The sequence below is a fragment of the Leptidea sinapis genome, chromosome 31 (assembly GCF_905404315.1).
Source record: "Leptidea sinapis chromosome 31, ilLepSina1.1, whole genome shotgun sequence".
Taxonomy (NCBI): domain Eukaryota; kingdom Metazoa; phylum Arthropoda; class Insecta; order Lepidoptera; family Pieridae; genus Leptidea; species Leptidea sinapis.
The window spans coordinates 8,107,751-8,133,488 of record NC_066295.1 but is presented as its reverse complement, the minus strand read 5'-3'; the positions used below and the strand labels follow the sequence as shown (position 1 = coordinate 8,133,488).

At 37.1% G+C, this 25,738-nt stretch overlaps 1 protein-coding gene across 2 annotated transcripts in view; it reads left to right on the top strand.

Annotated features, from left to right (window-relative positions):
• Positions 1-3,339: 3,339 nt before the first annotated feature.
• The window catches only part of LOC126974075 (fasciclin-2-like), a 60,283-nt gene continuing 37,884 nt past the window's right edge, over positions 3,340-25,738 (top strand). For both annotated transcript variants that reach the window (XM_050821475.1, XM_050821476.1), the window contains exon 1: positions 3,340-3,567. In XM_050821475.1, coding sequence (XP_050677432.1) covers positions 3,513-3,567 — 55 coding nt within the window. In that variant the 5' untranslated portion in view covers positions 3,340-3,512. The remainder of the gene's footprint in view (positions 3,568-25,738) is intronic.

Genomic DNA, 25,738 nt, shown 5'->3' with positions numbered 1-25,738 from the left:
TGCCACCCTGAGAACGTTAGCAACGATTGTTATATTTTTGTAATGATAATATTTCTCAGCTGCAAAAGGCCATCTTAGATTTAAAAAATTAACGGAAATTCGTTCTCTGCCACCCCTAGAACGTTGGCAAGGATATTTATATTGTTGCAAAGATAATTTTCCGTGGCGGCCATCTTGGATTTCAAAACTTATCCCAAATTTGTTCTCTGCCACATCGAGAATGTTGGTAACAATAAGTTTATTATTGCAAATATATTTTTCCCAGCGCCCATCCTGGATTTTCTCTCTTGTACACTCTAAAAATATTCAAAATCAAATTCAATATTGAAGCAACCACTTCAAAGCTCCCAACCCACCCTTATATGCATATATTGAGGTATACGCTTAGTTAGATGAGTAAAGTTATGCGGCTTTTTCGAATAATTTCAGCATCTGTAATGGGAACACACCCTAATCATTGGATAACTCAATAAACCATCAAGTTACTGCAATTCCGGTAACTCTAGAATGTAGTTGGTTGAAGTTAGCAAAGTTATAATAAGGTTTAACTCCAAGGAGTTATTATTAGTGGGTGTGGTTTTAAGGGCTAGCAACAGATGGTGATATTGGTCATCTCAATGAAGGCTACTGTAACAGATTGCTACTTGTAATTTAATTGGTAAGAGTCTGCGGTTAATAGTCTTTTATCCCTTAGAGTCGTTCGATTATGATTATACCAACCAATAGAATTGATTGATATAATATTATACTGAGCAACAAGAATGGATAATGGCTCTAATATACGATCTTTTCTTTGATGTACATATTACATGTACATATTTTCTTACATAGTAAGTAGTAGATAGTAAGGAACGAGTTTTAAATCTAATAGTCTTCCAATTTAGGTTAAGATACGGAGAGAAAAAGTTAGAACAAATATTTTCTGTGTAAATAAAATACTAAATAAACCATTCAATAATATAAATTATAATCTTATTTTATTTAAATTCGTTTTCTCCGTGTCTTAACCAAAATTTACATATCAATATAATATATTATATTGTTTTAAAAGGCACGGTCTCTTGAGTGCCTAAGATTTCTATATAAATTTTAACGTAACATACATGCGTCATGAAAAAGACCCTAAAATATAACATTTATGAAATTGTATACTTACATTAAGGGCTTTCGATTTGTTATACATAAGAATATATCACTACATATTAATAAAACAAAGTCCTCCACCGCGTGTGTCTGTCTGTCTGTTCGCAATATACTCGAAAACTACAGCACCCATTTTCATGCTGATTTCACCAATGGATAGCGTGGTTCTCGAGGCAGGTTTTAGTATATAATTTGTTAAGTTTATGCATCTATTTTTGTAAACATTAACTATAATTGTTGGAGGTGTCGGAAAAAAATAAGCCACCATTGGGGCTTTCAACGAAAACATTGTCTAAACCCTTTGAGATATAACAAAATAATGTATGGTGGAATTATGTATCTTATATAGTTCTACAGAAAAGTCCACGATGGCATATGTCTATCTCTTAAGGATAACATACTAAATCCGTTTTAATACTTTAAATAATTGGCAGTTATAAATCGGTAATGTAAAAGACGTTTACGCAAATACGATAGTAGTCCGTACATTTTTTTTTATCAAAATAAGGGACGAGACGAGCAGGACGTTCAGCTGATGGTAATTGATACGCCATGCCCATTACGATGTAGTGCCGCCTATGATTTTTTGATGAACCCAAAATTTCTGAGCGGCACTACAGTTGCGCTCGTCACCTTGAGACGATAGATGTTAAGTCTCATTTGCCCAGTAATTTCACTAGCTACGCGCCCTTCAGACCGAAACATAGTAATCCTTACACATTACTCCTTCACGGCAGAAATAGGCGGTGTTGTGGTACCCATAATCTAGCCGGCGTCCTATGCAAAGGAGCCTCCACTGTAAAACTACATATTATGATAAAATTCAGAAATACGTTTTTGTTTCATTTTTAGACTACATTATTCCCGAATACATAATTTTTTTCTATTGACAGAACAGCGTCTGTCTGCGGGCTTTAATATCTGGAGAGCTAAATACAATAGACATAAATATTATATCACACATGTTACAATACCGATTATCTGAGTGATATAACTAGGAACAATTATTAGTCGTAAGAAGATTACAGCCACTACATTGTGAACACCGAACTAAATATTTATGATTAGAACTACATTCTATTCTCAACCTTAAAACAATTATATTAGCAATCAAATTGGGTGAAATATTTAAAATATCATGTTATTTAGGCCATTTTAATAAAGTTGCGATGTGTGTTAATTAATAAGTGGTTATTTGAACATATTTTGTGACATATGGAGCTATTGTTTCGTATGATTGTAACAGTAAGTATAAATTTACACAAGCCTGATATGAATGCTTAAGATAATATAACCTTAATTAGATTTATTTTATTCATCATACATATAAGAGCACATTTTTAATAATTTGTTCAAAGACGAGCCACACTGATTTTGGTCGAGTTTAGCTAGTGATATAAATCTAAAATTATAAATATGTAGTGAATATTGTAGACACATTAAGACATTCTAAATGTGTGTAAAGTATAAGATTTTCTTTTATTAACGCGAGTGTTCCACATTTAAATATAACAATTTTAAAAGGATTATAAACGCGTGTAATTGTAAAGTCACCCTGAAAAGGCCTTGAAACATTTCGTTAAAAAATAATAATAAAAATGTAACTTTTACGCAAAATCTAATTCAAAAACAGTTATAATTACACGCGTTTTAATTCTTTAAAAAGTGTAATATTGTAATGTTTGTAATAATAAATATTGTAAATGATATATTAAGTCACAAGTTGTTAGTATTCGTTGCAACTGCAAACCCCATAATGACATTCAGAAAAAGAAAAGATTTATTAAAACGGGGAAGACTCATTCTTTCATTTCATAACAATATCATTACGACTCCCTTAAAGGGTAGATATTGTGCAAAAATATCATCGCATTAGCAGAACAATAATGATGGAGTAGCTGAAATGTTGACAAAAAACTTTTCTGTTCCCCTTTCATATTACATAATATTATCCGAGTTAATCAAAACAACGCATTTGATAATATCAAGACATTGGGAAATATCAATTGTGTTCAATCAATGCTTAAATAGCTCAAACGTGTTCATTGTCGAAATTCTCCTTAAGTTTTAAAGTGTTTAAGAATGGTTTGCCATAGAGATTGACATTCCAAAGTACACAGCTCTGTTGCAACTAAAAATAAGCATGATGTTTATAACAATATATGAAGTGTTTCCGAGCGTTGTGTCGCTCAAGCAAAGTTAGAATGTCAGTCGTGTTACATCAAGCAACCCGCATACATGATACAAACCATAGACAACCGTAGAAATCAATTAGTGCGAGTATCCGAACGCATCTCCACATTCAAACTTGGAATGTTTATTGAATTAGCGGGAAATTTGGTCATTTTAGTTTCTGTTCGTAATTAATAATGATTATAGAAAACTATTGCATCATTGTTACTATATTAGTATCGCTATCAACAGGTAAGTGTTTTATTTTGTTTATTTTTTCAGATTACATCATGTAATTTAACTGCTAAAAATGAAATATGTACATTGGAACGTTTTTAATAACTTTTAAAATTTTATATCTGATGTTTACAACGACTATTGCCTTCATAAAGGAATTTAATTGCTGTGTTATTTAAAGGTATTTGGGTGTTATAATGATAATAGTAAGGACAAATTTATTAATGGTGTATGTAGATGATGCAGCTACTGTACTCAATAACTTTTGTATTAATTAACATTTACTTTTTTGACTTACTCGTGTAAGACATTGACTATTTGACGTTTGAGTGTGTTTGTTTCGTCATTTTACATTTTACATATTATATTGTAATTGAAATGATTTGTAATCGATGTAATGAGTTTCTTGCTATTTCTTCTCATTAGCTCAACAATTTACGAAGTAGCGGTAGATTCAATAAGAAACAGTATTTTTATTTTTTTTTGACATTCATAAGTGTCATTTCCGTGACCTACGTGAATAAACTGATTTTGATTTGATTTGATTTGAATTAATTATATATGAATATTTCGAACATTTATATTTCATTTTAAAAGTAGAACTGTTTAATTTTAGGAAAATATCAATTGCTTTTATTGAGGAGCTTTTAAGTTTAAGAATTATTTCAAACTCTTAAAATCAAACTTGTATATTAAAACAAAACTGATAGTACCCCTAAACGATTATTCAATTTTTTATACGCTTTATATTAGCTTCATCTGTATGTTTGTAACAGACTTTAAACGGCTAGATTTCGTTCAAACTTTGTAGATTTATCGAGGACCGATGACATTACACTAATTTGACTAAAAAATGAAAAATAAATAATACTTAAAAAAAAACTAAAAAGCACGCTTTATATAAAATTCAACTTAAAAAATAGAAAATAAATTTAAATTGAAAATAGTGTAACAAAAATTTATTTTATTGTAAAAAAGCGTGGGTTGCTTTTTAAGATATTATTAAAATAATAATTCTTCTACACCCCACGCTTTTTTTACAGTTTTTTCAATTTAAATTTATTTTCTATTTTTTAGTTGAATTTTATGTAAAGCGTGCTTTTTAGTTTTTTTTAACTATTATTTTTGATGTTATAAATTATTGTAAACGTGATTTTTTTCTTGGGCAAGAGAATAAAGTAAATAAATTATTATTTTTGTTTTTATTCATCGATGAAAAGTTTTATCAATCACAAGAATCACCACGTACATAATTGATGTGCGATGTGTTTTTTTCACATATATTACAAACGTAGAATAGAATTAGAATATATTCACAGGCGAGATTTGATGTCACGATCACGTAAATATAGGGTTGCCAAGCGTAGTGTAAAATAGACTATTGTTCTCTATATCATGTAGGATATCATAAAATACTCATTTTAACACTATGCTTACTATACTAACTAGTTTTCATTTCTTTTATCGTTTACTTTCAATAAATGGTAAATTCCATACCAAAAATAAATCCAAGAGGTAAAAATATCATAGGTATAATGTTTGGAAATAACACTCATAATATTAGAAATAACCTAATTAAAAATATAGAAAAACTAATTAATAATTGCAATAACACCAATTCCAAAGTGATGATGTGTACATTCCCATACTCCTCGGATTTGACACAGGTGCAAAATAGAAAAATATATAAATTAAATACAACTTTGTATAATGCGAGATTCCACTATAGTGAAAATTAAATTTTATAGAACGTCGTTGTTCGATACAAATAAATTCATTAATAATAAGCTGAAAATAACTAATGGAAGCCTATATCTACCACTTAGATTTTAGCAACAGCTGGCTACTTTAGTAGTAGCTTATACTCATAGTTTTAACCAACACACTACTTCCTCTGTAGTGATATTTAATAAACATGCCTGTATTGGGCAAAATTGTAAAATAATTGACATATAAGCCACTATTGGGCAAAATTGTAAAAAGGTGCGTCAAGTTATATTATGCAAACCCATTAATATTATCAAAAAAGTCGACTATTTAGTATTAATATGTTTGTATCCCCAATTCGCCAAGCAACATTCGGACGATTCTGAACGCACCCACTAATGTCATTATGTCAATCTCATGTGACACGATGTTTTGAGAAGTGTGCCATGCTTTTTAAAACAATAAAATAAATGATACTCTTTTTTGGAAGTCCGTACTCTTTATTCATCCCCTTTGAAATCAGATATATTTCTTCTTATAATTAATTGGCAACCCTACGTAAATATGCCTATACATTGATTAGTTTGTTTGATCGGCCGTAGATTCAACCCACTATAAAGTTGTCTTGTATATTTAACATTTAAAATATTCCAACACTTTATTTTTAAATGGAATGATAGGTTTCCTTGACAACTTTTTATTGATTTTAAATTGAGGTTACACGATATTTGCGGTCTTCTAAGCCCTCCGGTCGACTGCAACGTAATTGATAGGGATTCTCCTGTATTTTAAATACGACTTCATTCAAAAAATAGTCACAACATCCTGCTTACTTACATACTTTGAATGGATGGATATTTCGTTAATTACAATCCTAATTGGGACCTTATATAAATTTGAACACTATTGTAATTGCTTACTTAGTTATTATTTTGTCAGCTATATTTTCGGATTATTATTGACTTTAATTTTGAAGTCACTCATCCTGATGAAGGACTTCTGACTGTTCCGAAACTACTCGGTACCAACACCAATGAAGCGTGAGTAAAGCCAAAGCCAATAAATAGATTTTCGGACATTACTAAAAAATATTATTATTAGTAAGAGCTCATTACTTATTCGATACTTACCTACTTCTTTAAATGGGCAAAATTTTGAAATATCCGTATTACTAGAGGGTACATATGTCATAGAGGCTTTGACAAAAATCAAAAATTTATTTATTTATCCAATTACTAGGAATACTCACAGGATCACTCGCTGGCCTCCTCTATTTTATATATACGAAGATTGCCTAAAAAGTTCATCAAAATTGGTCAAGCCGTTTCGAAACACACCCACATAACATATTTCTTTTAAAAAGCTTTTCACTCACCGTGTATTCATCTGTAAAAAGTTTTTAATATTATTAAAAAATAGTTAGTGACGTTCACAAAAACGTAGGTATCGGGAATGTATGAATCTAATATATAAAATTCTCGTGTCACGGTGTGCGGGACCGAACTCCTCCGAAACGGCTTGACCGATTCTCATGAAATTTTGAGTGCATATTGGGTAGGTCTGAGAATCGGACAACATCTATTTTTCATCCCCCTAAATGTTAAGGGTGGTCCACGCGATTTTTTTTTAATTTTTCAGTAATTTTTTTTTAAATTTGTTTGATTATGAATCAGCATTAAAAAATACATACAATTTCAAATTTTCACCCATCTACGATCAACACTTACTTTTGTATCGCGATTTTAATATTATTCTAATCCATCCACAGACACGCAATAGAGTTGCAATATGGCAATCGAATATAATGATTATTGTAGTACCATAAATTTTATGTACGATATATTTGGTAGGTCTGAGAATCGGTCATCATCTATTTCATACCCTAAAAATATTAATTATTGAATTTTTTTATTAATTTATATGGCAATACAACGTTTGCTGGGCAAGCTAGTATAATAATATAAATATTTCAAATACGTTTTACTTTTAGCAATAATTCCTTACTACCGAGAGATCACTATCCAAGGACGTATCAAGATCGCTTTACACGAGTATGTAAATGTATATTCCAGTCAATGTGAATGTTACATTTGATAATATCTATCTACCTTTGTGTACACCGGATGCTGTGTATTATATTATGTACATATTTGATATACCTTTGTGGTTTATGAACTAATTACATGCAATTCATTCACATTAATATTTTAGGGCTCCTTAAATGATTATCCCATTCCGTTTGTATGCTCCAGAGAACAGTGATACTTCATCAATCCTTATGCGGCTGTAAATCACAAAGTTCTAAAGTCCAGAGCTGAAATTATTAAAACCAACATGGCTAGTAACAAAATGCCCGCCTCACTGCGACCAATGTAATATATTGTGATAACCACACTTACCTATAGCTAACTGCTAAGATATTATATAATAATATCTTGCCAAACTTTAACAGTTTATTGGCAAGTAATTGCGCTTAAAAAACATTAAATTTTGTAACTACTACTTACATTAAACTAAACTATTAAAACTTCGAACTAATCTGTTACTATTAGAAAAAAGAAACAATTTACATAAGCTTTCCTAAATTAGCATGTATCATTGATGAGTATTATTGAATAATAGTTAGTAATAGTTAGTGAGAGTTATTTAATGCTATTCAACACTGCTTTTTAATTTTAAATTTAACTGTACTTTTTTAAGTTTGGGAACACACTCCTCAGATACACTATATCGTTCTATATGACCGGCACCACATTTTCATTTAATCTCCTACCGTTGTAATTTAATCTTTTAAATTCTTTTCATGAATCTTATTCTACCTTTGACAGTGAGCTGATCTATCTCAAGTGGTTGAACAATTGCACTTCCCAAAGATATGCTACGTTTACGCATTAAAGGACCACATTCAGAGAGGATGTGAAATCTCTGAGGTATCCTGGTTAGTGTCCCCTGTAGGCCCCGTTAGTGTCCTGGTTAGAATGCGTGATTTTTTCCCTTAACCCTAGTGTCTCATGCCCAGTCTTTTTTTGAAGGCTTGGATAAGGTTTTGGAATAGGTTGAGTCTGGAGTGTTGCTCCAGAGTTTATTACTCTATTGTGAACGTATCAAGGGCTGATTTAACAAGTCTCGTTTGGACACCACAGAAGGATTTAGGGCCATATTGAGTGCTTTTAGCACCAATTCCTGCAATTTCGTCAGCGCATTCACTGCCTTCGATCCCTACATGTCCTGGATATAACGCATCGAAGTATAACTCTGTTTATTTCTCCAAGAATGTTCGGTATAGTCCGGCAGTTGTCAACAAGTCTTGCGACTACCTGTCTAGAAACGGCGATGAAGTCAAAATTCAATTAATGATCTATGAATAATATAAATAAAAGGTATAAACTTGGCGGAAATTTCGAGAACTATTCGATTAAAAGGCACCGATAGTACCTAAATAGAAAACAAAGCTAGAAACAAATCGCAGAATGAAATATTTTAAATTTCAACTCCCTGCTCCAGTCGAGGCAAGCTAGTTGAGCTAGTTAAGTTTCAACAACACAATTACTAAAATTATGTGCGCCATATTATGTCATGGCGTTCTAATAACGGGCTGTGACCGCTTCGTTACAATGTATCATCAACAGAAATAAATTGAATGACTTTGATTGGGATATTGTCCTCTATTATTTAAGATTCCTTTTATCTTGAGTATGCCATAATTTATAACACTCTTTATGAGGAATATATACAATAATACTGATGATGTTTTTATGGTAGAGGAGGACAAATGAGCGTACGGGTCTACTGATATTCGGTCGGCCAAAATTCTGTTGCAATTATGTTGCCATAGGAATCACAAGATGGTCCATAAGGATACAGGCTCTTTTTGAAGGTACCCATGTCGCATCGTCCTGAAAATACCGAACTAGGGAGTTTATTCCACAGCTTGTTTGTACGTGGAAGAAAGATCTTTGAAAACGCTAGATGGTGGGGATGATTATGACGTGTCGTGCGAAGGTCAAATTTGGCGGCAGGAATCAGGTCAAACAGCTCTTTGTAACACTCCCCGTGATAGATGCGGTAGTAGACACACAATGACGCTTCATTAAACGAAACGCCAAGTGATCTAGCTGGTCACAGAGCACTGGAACCCCGATGAATGCCTCTAATCATAATTTTAAAAACACAACATTAAGGGATTGGTTTATTTTGTATGGAAAAGGAGGTCTAACGAGTGTAAGGGTCACCTGGTGTTAAGTGAGCGCCGCCGCCCACATAGAAAAGAAGACTCCCAGGATCGTTGCCGGCCTTAAAGGAAGTTCTGCGCATATTTTTTAAGGTATCTATGTTGTATCGTCCCGGAAACACCGCACAAGGAAGCTCACTCCACAGCTTTGTAGTACGTGGAAGAAAGCTCCTTGAAAACCGCACTGTGGAGGACCGCCACACATCCAGATATTAGGAATGCTATCTTAACTTATGGCGTGTCGTGCGAAGGTGGAATTCGGCAGCAGGAATCAGGTGAAACAGCTCTTCGAAACACTCTCCGTGATAAATGCGGTAGAAGACATACAATGAAGCGACGATTTATTGTGTTGCCACATAACTAAGCATTTTGATGAGTTCAAACGAAGAACATTACTTCCAACTACATTATTTTACTATCCAATAAATGCACCAACGTATATAAATCCAAAAAGTTTCCGTTACCAGAGACTACATTCACTACACCGTTTCTAGTTCGGTATCACTACAGTACCAGTTAATAATTTATTTATCAACGCCCGCGAATCTCAGCCAGTTCAGGGAAATGCATTGTTCCTTATAAATACTAAGTTTTAACTTTGGACGGTTCAGAAATAACTTGTAGTAGCGTTCGCACTGTTGAAAACTTAATACACAAGTTATATTGTTAGCTAACTGAGATACGGAATGTTTGCTGTAGAGTTTATTTAACAAAACATTTTAGGAGAATAGTATGTAATATAATGGAGAGAGATTTTTATTTCTTTAAGATGTGCATTTAAATTTAATGAAATGAAACGAAATTTATTTATTGCGTCGAATCTAGTATACATTATAGATCTTAAATTTATTGTGGTTATTGACGTTAGAAAAAAAATATCTCAGGTTCAAACTAATGTTTTTTATACGGCAGATTGGCAAGAGGCTCACGTAATGCAACGTGGTGAGCCCTTGGACATCCGCAAATCCAGGGATCGAGATATGCGTTGCCGGCCTATAAGTTGGGAGTATGCTCTGTGTTTGAAGATTCCAAAACTGTATCGGTTTAATAAAACTGGAGCGTGGTATGAAATTTCTGGCAAAGCACGCGGTTGTAGAATGCCAGACGTCGACCTGATGCGAGTAGTATCTTGCATTTTGACGAAATGTACGGTGGTTGAATTTGGCTGCTGGTTGGCTCCTTAACAATTCCTCTAAACACTCCCCGTCATAAATGCGGTAGAAGATGCTTAAGTAAAAATTAGTCAAATTAGTAGTAAAGTTATGAAGTTATAATAATATAGGAGTGGTAGAGCCATGTTGGGTCCTCACGGACACAATCGAATTAGGCCGACACGCCAGGAGAATTACCACACCCCCACCAGCGTGAAATAGCGGCTATGCCGCTGTGTTTCGTCTGGTGAGTGGCGTATCCGGAGCCCTATACCGCCCACCCCCCAAATGCAAATGGCAGAACGGACTAAAAAAAATAGACTACACCGGTACCAGGCTATGCAGTCCTGGAGGATCTGTCCCTGGGCGTCCACAATTAGGGCCTGTACTAATAGTGGTTGCCCAGGCTGCTCCGCGTATTCTGGAGGGGGGCAAATCTGTGCAGACTCGGGGCAAACCGAGCAGGAGGCTCAAACCACCCTCCTCCACACTTGCTGTGGAGTTTTGCAACGCGAATTTTTGCGACAACGCGAGTCCCAGATGTGGAAGATCATACACCTTCACTGTTGGACCTCACATCCGGATGGCTACCTAGTTTCCGTTGACCCTCCTCTGGGATCGTCGGACCACTGCCTGATCCGGAGCACTATGCCGATCACGCGCCTAACACGGCCCCGCTTCTTAGGCTATCGCCGCGTGTGGCACTATAGGTCAGCAAAGTGGGACGAGATGCGGTGTTTTTTTGCATCCTAGCCGTGGAGGCAGATCTGTTTTTTTTCTGACGCTGTTGCTGATGTGGTACTGCAAGGTATGGAACTCTTCATTCCATCCTCCTCTGTGCCTATCGGTGGCAGGTCCCAACCATGGTTTGACCGCTCCTGCAAAATGGCTTCTCGCCGAAAACAGGAGTGCTATCAGGCTTGGGCCAATGCGGTGGTATCTAAGGATGTGAATTCCAGCGAACTTTTCGAAGAAAAAGAGTTTTTGCTGACGCGAAGTTGAAGCATATTGGCAGAATTGGCGAGAGACTTGCACGCCTTACCTCGGGAACTCGTGCATTCTGGTCGCTCGCCAAAGCTGTCCAAGGAAACTTCTGCCAGCCAGCCATTGCGCCACTGCACAGGGATGATGACTCGCTGGTCTATGACGCGAAAGAGAAAGCTGATCTCCTGGGCTCCCTCTTTTCGTCCAACTCGACTCTGGATGACCAAGGTGCACCATCACCTCATATGCCGCGGTGCGAGTCATACATGCCGGAGGTAAAAATCCGGCATGGCGCCGTGCGTAAGGCGCTTCTCACCTTAGACATTCACAAATCGAGCGGGCCCGATGGCATTTCCCCGATAGTGCTGCGGACATGTTCTCCGGAACTGGCGCCGGTCCTTACCCGTCTTTTCCGGCTCTCCTACTCATCAGGCGTAGTCCCGAAATTATGGAAGGCGGTTTTCGTACACCTGATCCCTAAGAAAGGTGTACTCGTACGCTCAGATCCGTCCAACTACCGCCCCATTGCCATTACCTCCATTTTCTCCAAAGTAATGGAGTCGATCATCAACCGACAGCTCTTGGGATACCTAGAGGGGCACCAGCTGATCAGCGACTGCCAGTACGGATTCCGTCAGGGTCGCTCAGCTGGTGATCTTCTTGCATACCTCACCCATAAATGGGCGCAAGCGGTTGAGTCGAAGGGAGAGGCGTTGGCGATGAGTTTGGACATAGCGAAGGCCTTCGATCGGGTGTGGCATAAAGCGCCTTTAGCGAAACTGCCATCCTATGGGCTTCCCGAGAAGTTGTGCAAATGGGTCGCTAGCTTTTTGGCCGATCGGAGCATCAAGGTTGTTATTAACGGTGCATGCTCTGACTTAAAACCCATAAACGCTGGTGTCCCGCAAGTGTTTACACTGTTTCTTCTGCATATCAATGATATGCTGCAAATCAGCAGTATTCATTGCTATGCAGACGACAGCACAGGGTATGCTTACTACACTGGCCTTCCAACATGTCCCGGGATAGAGTCGACGAGAACCGGAACAAACTTGTGTCTGAAATCGAGACTATGCTTTGCAAAGTCTCGGAATGGGGCCGACAAAATTTAGTCCAATTCAACCCCAAGAAGACACAAGTTTGTGTGTTCACCACTAAAAAGTCTCCTTTTGTCGTATCCCGTCGATTCCTCTAACTGCCACAGCCTGTAATGGCATACTTGGCTTTGATATATCGAGCGACGTTCAGTTCCGTGGTCACTTGGAAGAGAAGGCCAAACTGGCCTCAAAAAAGCTTGGTGTACTCAGTAAGGCGAGACAGTACTTCACTAAAAGCCACCGCCTGCAACTTTATAAGACGCAAATTCGGCCTCACATGGAGTACTGTTCTCACCTCTGGGCGGTGCTCTCCAGTACCCGCTTCTTTCATTTGACCGCATACAACGAAGAGCGGTTCGAATCATCGACGATCAAGCCATCTCCGATCAGCTTGATTCTTTGGCATTGCGTAGAGATGTGGGTTCTCTCTGCATCTTCTACCGCATTTATCACGGGGAGTGCTCAGAGGAGCTGTTCAGGTTGATTCCAGCGGCCAACTTCCACCACCAGATACTACGTGCAAACGTCTACGTGATGTGGTACCATCCGCACGTCTGGCATTCCATAACCGCGCGTTTCGTTAGAAATTTCTTGCCTCACACAGCCACTTTGTGGAATCAATTACCGGCTGTGGTTTTCCCAAACAGATACGACTTAGGGACCTTCAAGAAAAAAGCATACTCCCACCTTAAAGGCCGGCAACGCATTTCTTGACATACCTGATGTAGCTAACTTTAGTTTTTCCTCCTCTTGATTATCTTTCATTCATATTCAACTGTTTTCTGGTTAGTGTGAATTACAAATAAATCTAAAAATGTTAAAATGGCAACAAAGATCCAATAAAAATGTATGTAAAAGTCAATATTTAATGAGAATGAAATTTAAGGTTCAGAATAAAAGTCAATAATACTGTTCAAACAGGCCATTAATTAAATACTTATTTTCGAATACTTTTTATTTATTTGGCTAAGTGTTTTCCAGACGGAGAATTTTATCCATCAAACTCTTGGAACTTAGGACCCTATCCTATTGCTTAGAATAAGGTCCCAAGTATTGATAATATTTAAACAATAAAATTTTATTTAATGATGGACCATTATGTATATACATTGTTAGAGTTTTACTAGAATAGTTTTTCGTAGAAATTACTAATGTACATAAAAGAAAATAATTTTTTATTCAATTTAATATTACCTTTAAAGTTATTTAGCCAGACAAATTTGAAGCGATTGTTGAACTTAACGTCAATCAAATGCCAAAGGTTTATTTGTAAATATTGCATTGCTTTGAAATGCGCTTCTATCGCTGCTGTCTTATATTACCAGGAAGTATTTTACTGCAGTCAATTTTAGTTGGAATAATTTATCTGTATTTGGCTTTTTATTTTGTTCAGTTTTAGAAAGGTATATTCATCATTATATGCCTTACTGTATATCTATGAAAAATCAAACTATGAATGCAAGAAAATAATAATTGAGTGGATAAGATCATATAATTATGAAGACACAGAAAACCTACTTATAGTTAGGTACTAAATCTTTAAGTTTTCTTTCAAACTAACACACACACCCACACTCACACTCACCAATACATACAATCACACACACGTTCACATACATACATACACACACCCACAGACACACAGCACATTAAGTTTAGATTACAAATAAATCAATTTTTATTATGTTATTATTGTTAGTAGTTTTCTTTCCCTTTGTTAACCAATTATATTTATGTTAAGGTCAACTTGTTTATTATCACATCTTATTATTATGTTTTTGCTATGGAAGAGCGGGGCCTCCTACTACAGGCAACTCTTTGCTTAAAAGGAGACCCCCAACACTGATATTGTACATTCTGTATTTTTTTGTAATAAATAAATATTTATATTTGTATACTTATAAAAAATTATTTATTATATCGATGACACCTATAGTAAGCGTTTCACTAAAGCAAATCTAAAATAGAATAGAATAGAATAAAAATTTATTGATAACAAACCACCACCACACAATAATTATTAAATAACAAACCAGAATGAGTAATAAATTCTTAGAACTTAGTAATAAAACCAATTGAATAATACAATTTATTACTAAAAACGAAAAACTAGGTACTGTGCGGCAGTGAATGTCACCAAATGGAGCTAACTCAGTAATAAGCTGCAGTGGCGCCGATAAAGCACTGGTTTTCAGTAGTCCCCACGTTATTGAGTCCTAGAGTAGAGTAGAAAATAATGGTAGATTTTTTAACGTTGCCTTTTAATGGTAAGACGAGAAAAATTAAGCATGTTACGTTTACAGATAAGTGGTCAAACTGGAAGATCAGCGCTGGTTGCGACAATAATCAGCATTATGCTGAAGTATGATGGCCAATTTGCGACAGATACTCCAATTTGTTTTGTTTATCTGTTTTTTCTATTATAATATGTAAATATTGTGTTTGTTACAATTTTCTTTCTTTCTTTCTTTCTTTCTTTATTTCTTTCTTTATTTATTTATTTCTTTATTTCTTGTTACCTGATGGCGAGTGATCACCGCCTCTCATTAAACAACACTAGGGGAAATATTTATTCCACCCTTATGAATATCAAAGTTTTACACTTTACCAATTACCACCACTTCTCAAAATATATGCCTTAATAAGAAAAAGTGGTAAGAATAGCCTATTATTTAAATCAACCTTAATAACAACAATGCATTCTTGATCTCAGTATTGTTGAGATACATAGGCATAGATGGATTTAATACTTTCCATCAGGGAGCAAATCCCCGATTACCACCTCTAGGTAATATGAAATTTAATGAATGAATATAAAATTTAATTTCAACTTCAAAAAAATTATCATCATCATGATTAGGACTTTAAAGTAGTCTATTTTGGATCTCTTTCCTATTATTCCAAAGCCGATCTAATGCCGGTCTTATTCAATCTCGATCTCCGGGACGATACGACTTGGGTACCTTTACAGGAAACCCATTACAGGATAATTTGTTATATTTTTAAAGTGATAACCTTCACTTCTGGGATTGATACACAAATAAAATTTGACAACAAAATTTTATGAACGATGCTGGACTCGAACCCACGACCTCTCGCGTTCCGTGCGAGTACTCTTCTAACTGAGCCAACCGTTCGAATGACGTATCGTCATAAAATCTTGTTTGCTTTTTTCGACTCTCAGGTTGTGGCTTCATCTACAGGATCTACTTTACAGTTGATAAACTGTTCAACCCCAATATTTGCATATTAGGAAATTTACTTGGGATGTCGCTCTTGTAAATCTAAACAATTTGTTATAATTTTAAAGTGATAACCCTCACTTCTGGGATTAATACACAAATAAAATTTGCAAATTCAAATTCAAATATTTTAATTCAAAATAGGATTTAAAATCACTTACTGAACGTCAAAAACTATCACCCATTCAAAAGAGACTGCCTCAGACCTGAGAAGAATGGGCGCAAGAAACTCAGCGGGCTTTTTTTTAAATATAAAATATGGATTACAATGTGATATCGTACAATAAACATTTATAATTAAGGAGCCTGAGGGTGTTCGCTTTATTCCCAGTCCGTGGTGTCATTAAGAAAATCGTTTATGCTATAATAACCTTTCCCACACAAACGTTTTTTAATAATTCTTTTAAAACAAAATTTCATGAACTTTGCGGGACTCGAACCCACGACCTCTCGCATTAATACTTTGGTAATGCAAATTGAAGCAACAAAAATTCTCGTACCCTTTAACAAAATTGAGTTTCTTTCTTATACTAATGAAGATTACGCCTCCAATGATTAGTCAATTAGTGCCCGGAGGCGCCGGTTCAAATTAAGCATCGTTCATAACTTTTCAACAAACAAATTACATTTACATATTACTTGAGTTAAAACAAGAGAAATACCAGCTTTGTTTAAAAACTGACCCTAATTGTCTTTAGAATTGCAACTCTGGCTGATATAGAGGAGATTATTAGCTTCAGATCTTAGATAATTTATTCGCCTAGATATAACCTGTTGCTGTAAGGCAACGCATAATAACAGTCTAGGTTTATTACTATAGTGTGCATAATAGCTACCTCCTACACTCGCAATACAGTCGCGTCAGTAAATTTATTTAAGTGTGCGTGCGTTTCTAAAAATAGGGGCTAACAGTGTGCCGCTATTTATTTTCTACATGTTTACAACTGTCACAGTCTATGTAGACGTATAAATTATCTTAGCTTCAGATCTTGATTACACCAACATTCATAACATTTGTAGGTATAAGAGAATTTAATGCGATTCAAAGGTTTTTTTTATGAAAATAAGGGACGAGACAAGCAGGTCGTTCAGCTGATGGTAATTGATACGCCCTGCCCATTACAATGCAGTGCCGCTCAGGATTCTTCAAAAACCCAAAACTTCTGAGCGGTACTAACTACAATTGCGCTCGTTACCTTGAGACGTAAGGTATTATGTCTCATTTGCCCAGTAATTTCACTAGCCACGGTGCCCTTCAGACCGAAGCACAGTAATGTTTACACATTATTGCTTCACGGTAAAAATAGGCGCCGTTGTGGTACCCAAAATCTAGACGGTATCCTGTGCAAAGGAGCCTCTCACTGGTAAAAGGCCTGATTGATACATAAACTAAATCTATGTTATATGCGGGTTCAAGTCGTATCAGCTACATATTTTATTTTGTGCTAAAATAATGAGGTCTGTTGTTGAAAAGTTCAAACGGTGCAAATTCAAAACATTTCTCATTATAAATGAGTCCGCACATTTGCGGTTCATTAGCAGGTAGTATAAACAGGACGTGCCTACTACAAAACATAATAACTCCTTTCTTTCATGTTTGGTTTCCTAATTAGAGCCGTGTTGTAACTTAACACTGCTTATAAAATTTTAGAAACATAATAGTATAGATAGCATTATTATTATAGCACTTTTCATATCAATAACAATACCAGTGGGAGACTCCTTTGCACAGGATGCAGGCTAGATTATGGGTACCGAAACGGCGCCTATTTCTGCCGTGAAGCAGTAATGCGTACACATTACTGTGTTTCGGCCTGAAATGACTGAGCAAATGACACTTAACATCGTAAGTCTCAAGGTGACGAGCGCTATTGTAGTGCCGCTCAGAATTTTTGGGTTTTTCAAGAATCCTTAACGGCACTGCATTGTAACGGGCAGAGCGTATCAATTACCATCAGCTGAACGTCCTGCTCATCTCGACCCTTATTTTCATAAAAAAAAAATTGTCTTGTAGTTAATTTAAATATACAAAATCAACTTATTATAAAGATACATTTAGACAAACAGTTTATGCTGCTTGTAATAATATTTTCATTCATGGTTTTCAGCCACCCCCATCTCCCTAAGGTGTAAGGTAGGATACATAGTAAAGAGTCACCTTGAGACATAAGATGTTAAGTGTCATTTGCCCAGTCATTTCAGGCCGCAACACAGTAATGTGTACACATTACTACTTCACGGCAGAAATAGGCGCCGCAAAGGATCCTCCTACTGTAATTAACTTAAGCCGAATTTAAAACGAAGCTCGACCCATCCCTATTAATAAATGTAAAATATAGTTATAAAAAAAATCTTGTTTCTTATACTACTGCATGTTAAAAATATGCAGTAGTTATACACTAGTTTATACACTACATAATCCCTACAAAAGTCTTAAAAGTAATCGCAAAAACTTATCTTAGTGGCGGTAGATATTTTTTTTGATTTCCGATATTGAAGATAATGATAAAGTTCTCTGTATAAAACCCATCACTGTAACCTCATAATTAACTCTTTATAATGTAATATTTGTACATAGGCACATTTTTAATATATTGTAACCGTGACAGATAGTTTTTAGATAACCAACACAATATTCTTGTCATGAAGTACTGCTTATCTTCTTTCCTTATTTTAAGACTAAAATCTGTATAAAAATAGGGGTTGCGGTATACAAACGTTTACGTGGTAAAGGTTCCTATAATAATATTACAAAGCAACATAAATGACTTTATAAATGATACTATGGGAATGGAGCGAATTTTAATACAATCTATACTAATATTATAAAGCTCCAGTGTTTGTTTGTTTGTTTGAACGCGCTAATCTCTGGTACTACTAGTCCGATTTGAATGATTCTTTCAGTGTTGGGTAGTCCATTTATCGAGGAAGGCTATAGGCTATGTTTTTTTTCAAAATTAGGGATCCATAATAAAAATGCTATTTTGTAACACAAGGTGTAAAATCGAAAACCTATTTTTGCGTGCGCTGCAAAAACTATTGACAATAGAACAAAATGATGTACAGGCTATAATATAGGCAATATTTTATTACTTATAAAACTATCGCGTGAATTATACTTTATATGGCAAAACAACGTTTGCCGGGTCAGCTAGTTTTTTTTATAAAAACATCCGTTTTCTCAGGTAGGTATGAGGCATATTTTCAACTTATATACACGTCTTATTACACGGCACATTATATACACGTCTATAATCTATGATTTTCAATGGGTGGATTTTTTTGACATGTGATAAGGCATAAAAAGGCATAAAAGGCATTTATTTTCTCAAAATTGATTCGTCTAGAATTCTTTTTGATGTTATTTCTAATAACTACTAGATACTACAATCGCTCCGGAAACAAATGGCGCTCTGAGAGAAGAAGCGGCGCAAGAAACTCTCCCACCATTATTTTTTTTGCGCTCTTTTCAATAAAAATATACAATAACGTACAGTCATTTCTATCGCTATAAAATAATCACAATCTAGTCCCAGGCTGTCCCATCATTTAGATATTCAGCAGTGGAGTAAAAGGATTTACGACAGAGCCATTTTTTTATAAAACATTTAAATTTATTTATAGATAATGCCATTGATAATTATAAATAATAAGTGATTTAAGAATCCTATTTGATGAAATATATTTCAGTTTCTTTTAAATTATATCATAAGTGCAGTTAAGAGTTCATAATAAAGATTATTTTATTTATTATTTTTTTTTTATTTTATTTGGAAGACATACAGTAAATTATAACTGTTTACAACTATATAAATAAAATAAAAATTATTTACATGTCTTCGCATACCTTAATATATATAAATTACGTGACACGTTGTTTGTCCGCGATGGTCACCTAAACTAATGAACGGATTTAAATGGGGATTACTTCATGGAGTGCAGTTTAGTCCAACTTGAGAGATAGGATAGTTTTTATTTGGGACCCATAATTATTTTTATTTCCAATAATTGTCTTGTATGGACATATTTTATGTGAGAGAATTTATTGACGCACGGTTTGACAGTTCTGCTGTGAAACAATTTCATTATAACAAGAAGGAGCATTGATTCTTGATGTTTTGAAATATTATTGGCAAATTCCTATAAAACAGTTTTTTTTTAATTATGTACAGAACAACGTCTGTCGGGTCAGCTAGTGTTATATAGTAGATATATACTTAGCACAATATACGAAACATAAAAATATGTACATTGAATTAAATTAAAGTTAAATTTTAGACATGTGCTACAAAAGTAAGTACCTACATAAATACTTACAGCAGAGGATAAACAGAATTTTTCCAAAAACAAAAAAGAAAGGGCACCATCCCACGTGCTAATTCTTTTATTTGCGAGAAATAGCATTAAATTGTGTCGAAGAGGTTGAAAATGCTTTTCCACTAACGAACCGATAATTTAGAGGGAGGTAAATGTGGCTATTTTGTGAGATTCACGAGATTTTTCTCTTTGTATACGCCCCATAAAGCTTATTTTTAACCTTTTCTGTCGGGCTTTAATACAATTTACTTAGTCGGATCTTGAAAAGGTTTTGTTTGATTCAATCTTTCCTGCTGTTGGTCGTTTATTACTTTTTACGGAATTTATTCGCTTTAAATAAAGTGAGTTTAAATAAGATAGACAGATTTTAAATATACTTGTTATATACTAAAATTTGTACCTTAATATGAATGTGATAATTTGACGAACTCATTTATTTCGTTTAAGTAAGCGGACTGAAGATTATCAAAAACCTATTTCTAAGGTTTTCCTTTGCAATACGCAAATTGGCTATTGAATATTTTAAAACGAACTAGCCGTTCCCGCCCGCTTTGCTGGCGAATTTTAAAAAGAAATAAATGAAATTTTATTCATCTAATTACAAATACAATAAAAAAATAAACCATCTAGGATAAATTTCACATCGAATAGTGGTAATTTCAAGTCGATACGATCAGTGGCTTAGGCGTGAAAGAGCCTCAAACAAAGACCATGTTCATTATATATATATATAGATATTATGTTATGCTAGAAAATGACGGTTGAATTTTCATATAACCAATCATCATATCATCGACTTTTGATAGTGAACTTTAATAGATTTTTAATTTGTTTTAAATAAAGAAATGTTTGCAGTCTGGCTTAAAACTTCTTAATTACTCAGAAACTATGATTAAAATAGTTATTAAAATCTTATAAATACACATAACAACTGTTGAAAATTACGTGCAATATATTATGTAAAATCGACAAATTAACTCGTATGTAACAAAACAAACTCTTTAACGAATTTGGCCTTGCAATTAGATTGGCGATGAAGACATTTGATAAATTTAATTCCAAGTAACAGCTGCATTATTAAGTGTAATTTAAAATGTCGGAAAGACCTTGAAACAGCCTTTGGAATAATCCGGGTTTAGTAATGATGTCACATATCAAATCTCTAAATTGTAAGCTCATGTTACAAAGTAGCACCGTTTTACTCGAGTGTGTCACTGATGTGTGAATCACTAATTTATTAACTTCAATTGTTTTGCCCTTTAAATTATGAATGATATTTTTTCAACGTATTCAAAGTTATAATATATACTTTTACGGCCTTACAAATAAACTTGGCATAAAGTTATACCTGAAAATAAACCAAGAATATGCAAAATGTAATTTTTTTTTTATGGAATAGGAGGACAAACGAGCGTACGGGTCACCTGGTGTTAAATGATCACCGCCGCCCACACTCTCCTGCAACACCAGAGGAATCACAAGAGCGTTGCCGGCCTTTAAGGAAGGTGTACGCGCTTTTCTTGAAGGTACCCATGTCGTATCGCACACCGTATCAAACACCGCACAAGGAAGCTCATTCCACAGCTTCGTGGTACGAGGAAGAAAGCTCCTTGAAAACCGCACTGTGAAGGACCGCCACACATCCAGATGGTGGGGATGATATCGTAACTTGTGGCGTGTCGTGCGAAGGTGAAATTCGGCGGCAGGAATCAGGTTGAACAGCTCTTCGGAACACTCCCCGTGATAAATGCGGTAGAAGACACACAATGAAGCAACGTCTCTACGCAACGCCAAGTGATCCAGCCGTTCACAGAGTACTGGGTCCCCGACAATTCGAGCTGCTCTGCGTTGCACGCGGTCAAATGGATCGAGCTGATACTGGGGTGCGCCAGACCAGAGATGACAGCAATACTCCATGTGAGGCTGGACCTGCGCTTTGTAGAGCGCTAGAATGTGGGCCGACTTGAAGTATTGCCGTGCTCTATTTATGACGCCCAGTTTCTTTGAAGCCAGTTTGGCTTTGCCCTCCAGATGGCCATGGAATTGGCAATTGCTCGAGATTTCGAGACCCAGTATTCCGATACTAGGCGAGGCTTTAAGGGAAGTGTTCTCGAAGAGCGGTGATACGGCAAATGGGGTTTTTTAGTGGTAAACGCGCAAACTTAAGTCTTCTGGGGGTTAAATTGGACAAGGTTCAACTTACCCCATTCCGCGACCTTCTCAAGAGAGGACTCGATAGAAGACACAAGTTTCTCCCGGCACTGGTCGACGTTTTCCCGAGAGAGACCTGCATGGCCCGTGTATACGGCATCACCAGTGCTGTCGTCCGCATAGCAATGCATGTTGGCGGTGTCCAACATATCATTGATATGCAGAAGAAACAGCGTGGGAGATAGCACACAGCCTTGGGGCACTCCAGCGTTCACGGGCTTGGGATTCGAGCAATAACCGTCGATAACGACCTGTATGCTGCGCCTAGTGAGGAAGCTGGAGGTCCACTTGCATAAGCTCTCGGGAAGCCCAAATGATGGAAGTTTTGCGAGGAGCGCCTTGTGCCATACACGATCAAAGCCTTGCTTTCAATAGCCGCCGCCCATCGATGTGTTAGGTATACCAGAAGATCGCCAGTCGACCGACCATGGCGAAAGCCGTACTGCCGGTCGTTGATCAACTGGTGACCCTCAAGGTATACCAAGAGCTGGCGGTTAATTATGCTCTCCATGATTTTGGAGAGTAAGGAGGCAATAGGCTTGTAGTTTGCCGGATCCGAACTGTCTCCTTTTTTTGGGATCGGATGGACAAGGGCTGACTTCCATGAATCAGGGACTACGCCCTTTGAATAAGAGTGCCGGAATAAACGCGTTAGCACCGGCGTCAACTCAGGGGCACAGGTTCTAAGCACGATTGGAGAAATGCCATCCGGCCCGCTCGACTTCCTGACGCCCAACGAAAACAGAGCTCGCCTAACAGTTTTCTGTCGGAACTGTACTTCAGGCATGGAGCTCTGACACCGCGGGATGGTTGGCGGTGTTTTTCCGTTGTCGTCAAGAGTCGAGTTGGAGGCAAAAAGAGTGCACAGGAGATCGGCTTTCTCTTTAGCCGTATGGGCCAGGGTATCATTCCTCATGTGCAACGGCGGCATGGACGGCTGGTTGAAGTTACCAAGAGCAGCTTTCGACAACGACCAGAACTTGCGTGTTCCGGTCGGGTAACTGGAAAGCTGCTCGCCAATTTTGACGACGTGCTTCGATTTCGCACGGGCGATTTGCCGCTTAAAAAATCTGGAGGCACGGTTATATTTCCTCTTCAGAACTTTGCAGTTCGGATCCTTTGAGCCCAGCACAGCAACCCAAGTTCGATACGCCTGTTTTTTGCAGTCAGACGCTGCTTTAACTGACGCATCGAACCAGGGCTGTGATCTGCCACCGATGGGTACTACAGAGCTTGTTATAAAAATATCCATGCCCTGCAGTATCACATCGGCTACTGCAACGGCGCAGGCACTAGGATCATCCGAAGGGAAACAAACCCTGCCCCAAGGGTAGGATGCAAAAAAGGAACGCATCCTATCCCAATCTGATGACTTGTAGTGCCAAACGCGGCGGTTCGCTGGTGGTCTGCGACGGTGGCGTCGGATAGGCACTACACTCCTGACCAGGCAATGGTCGGACGTTCCGAGAGGGGCGTCGACAGAGACCTGGTAACCATCGGGATGTGTAGTCAGCAGAAGATCTAATAAGGACGGCATGTGGCTATCCACATCCGGGAGTCGCGTCGGCGACTCAACCAATTGGGACAGACCATACGCCAATGCAAAATTATGCACAGATCGCCCTGCGTAGTCTGTGGTACGTGATCCAAGCCATTCGGCATTGTGCCCGTTGAAATCACCCAAGACTAACATTTCAGCGGAGGGGTTCTGAGCAAGCACGTCATCAAATGCCGCTTGAACGCAGCCCATGAGGTGATCCGTTTCTGCGTTACCACTATGGGACCTGTAGACACGCATAGATGCGGACGCGGTCCTCTAAATCTACGCGGAGCCTGAGAGTAGACAGGCCCCTACCCTCAAAATTGCCGAGACGGCGACAGCAGATATCCTCCCTAACGTACACACATACCCCGGCATGAGGCATGAAATTATGCTCAATTTTGTACCCAGGGTACGTTAAATATGACGTATCGCTAGGTCGAGATATCTGCGTCTCCGTAAGGAAACACATGGCCGGCTGCGCCGTCTCAAGGTGATGGTGGTCGGCGTTTAAGTTGGAGTGAATTCCCCGGATGTTACAAAAGTCCACATTAAGCGTGGAGCGGGGTGCCGTGGTGTTGCTGCCCTGTTTGTCCTGTGACATACGCGGTACTGTGCCCTCCCCAGAATACGAGGGGCAGCCCGAGCGCGAATGCTCGGGGAGGGATTCTCCGGCTCTACAAGAGCCGGTAACCTCCTGGGGTAATTTCTCTTTAAATACCGCTCTCATATTTTGTGTGGGGGGGGGAAGGACGGGGGGGAATGGCCTCCGGTCCTCGACACTAACCTATGCGAAAGATAGCGGCACTTGGCCGCTACTTCACGCCGGTATTCTGTGCGAGTGTGGTAATTAACCCGGACGAGTCTGGCCCGATTGTGCTGACGTCATAAGACAGCAGCGTGACTCTCCCACTTTCAAAAAGCCCGTAGTCGCCTCTTACGACACCCCTGGACCTGGGACTACCCTATTCTTTTTACGCCACGGGGCAGCACAGGGCAAATAAAGTTAACTCACAGACCTGTATAAATACCAGTGGACAGGCTTTTCCATATTATGTTTTATAGCTAATTTTTTGTGCCTATTTGAAGCACCACTCGCGAGCGTCCAGAGAACTAATTTTGACGTATAATACAAATTGCTGCCAAGGAACGTACGAGACTGAAGTGTTTTTGCTTTTTGAATTATATTAGTTCGTTTTCCGTGCTATTTATTCTTCAGGAATCAACCTAATAAAGTACACATTTTTTTTGTAAATAGTTTCCAACAATCTATCGACGTTTGCTGAGGTTGTCATCACTAGTTTGAGTACCGCAGACTCTCTCTACATGGCAAACAGCGCCAAAATGGCGAATATCAAACAGCCGCCAGTCCAGTGGTATATAGTAGAGGTCAGTGTGTTAACTATATCGCTGACAGTCTTGTCATAATAATAATAATGATAATTGTGAAGTTTTCCAAAATGTCAGGCGGCTGCCTGCAAAAATCGCGGGAAACGTTGCACGTCCGAATAAGCCAATCGTTTGTCGCGAATTGTCTATTGGTAAACAGGCTCATTCAAGATCCACATAATAATATGCTCAGCTTGTCACTTCAAAAATCTTCGAAATACGTCATACTCATCACGCAAATATACTAGGAGTAAATAGTATTTTTTTAATTAACGTGGATGTTACAACACATTTGCTTAAATTAAAATCTTTTAAAT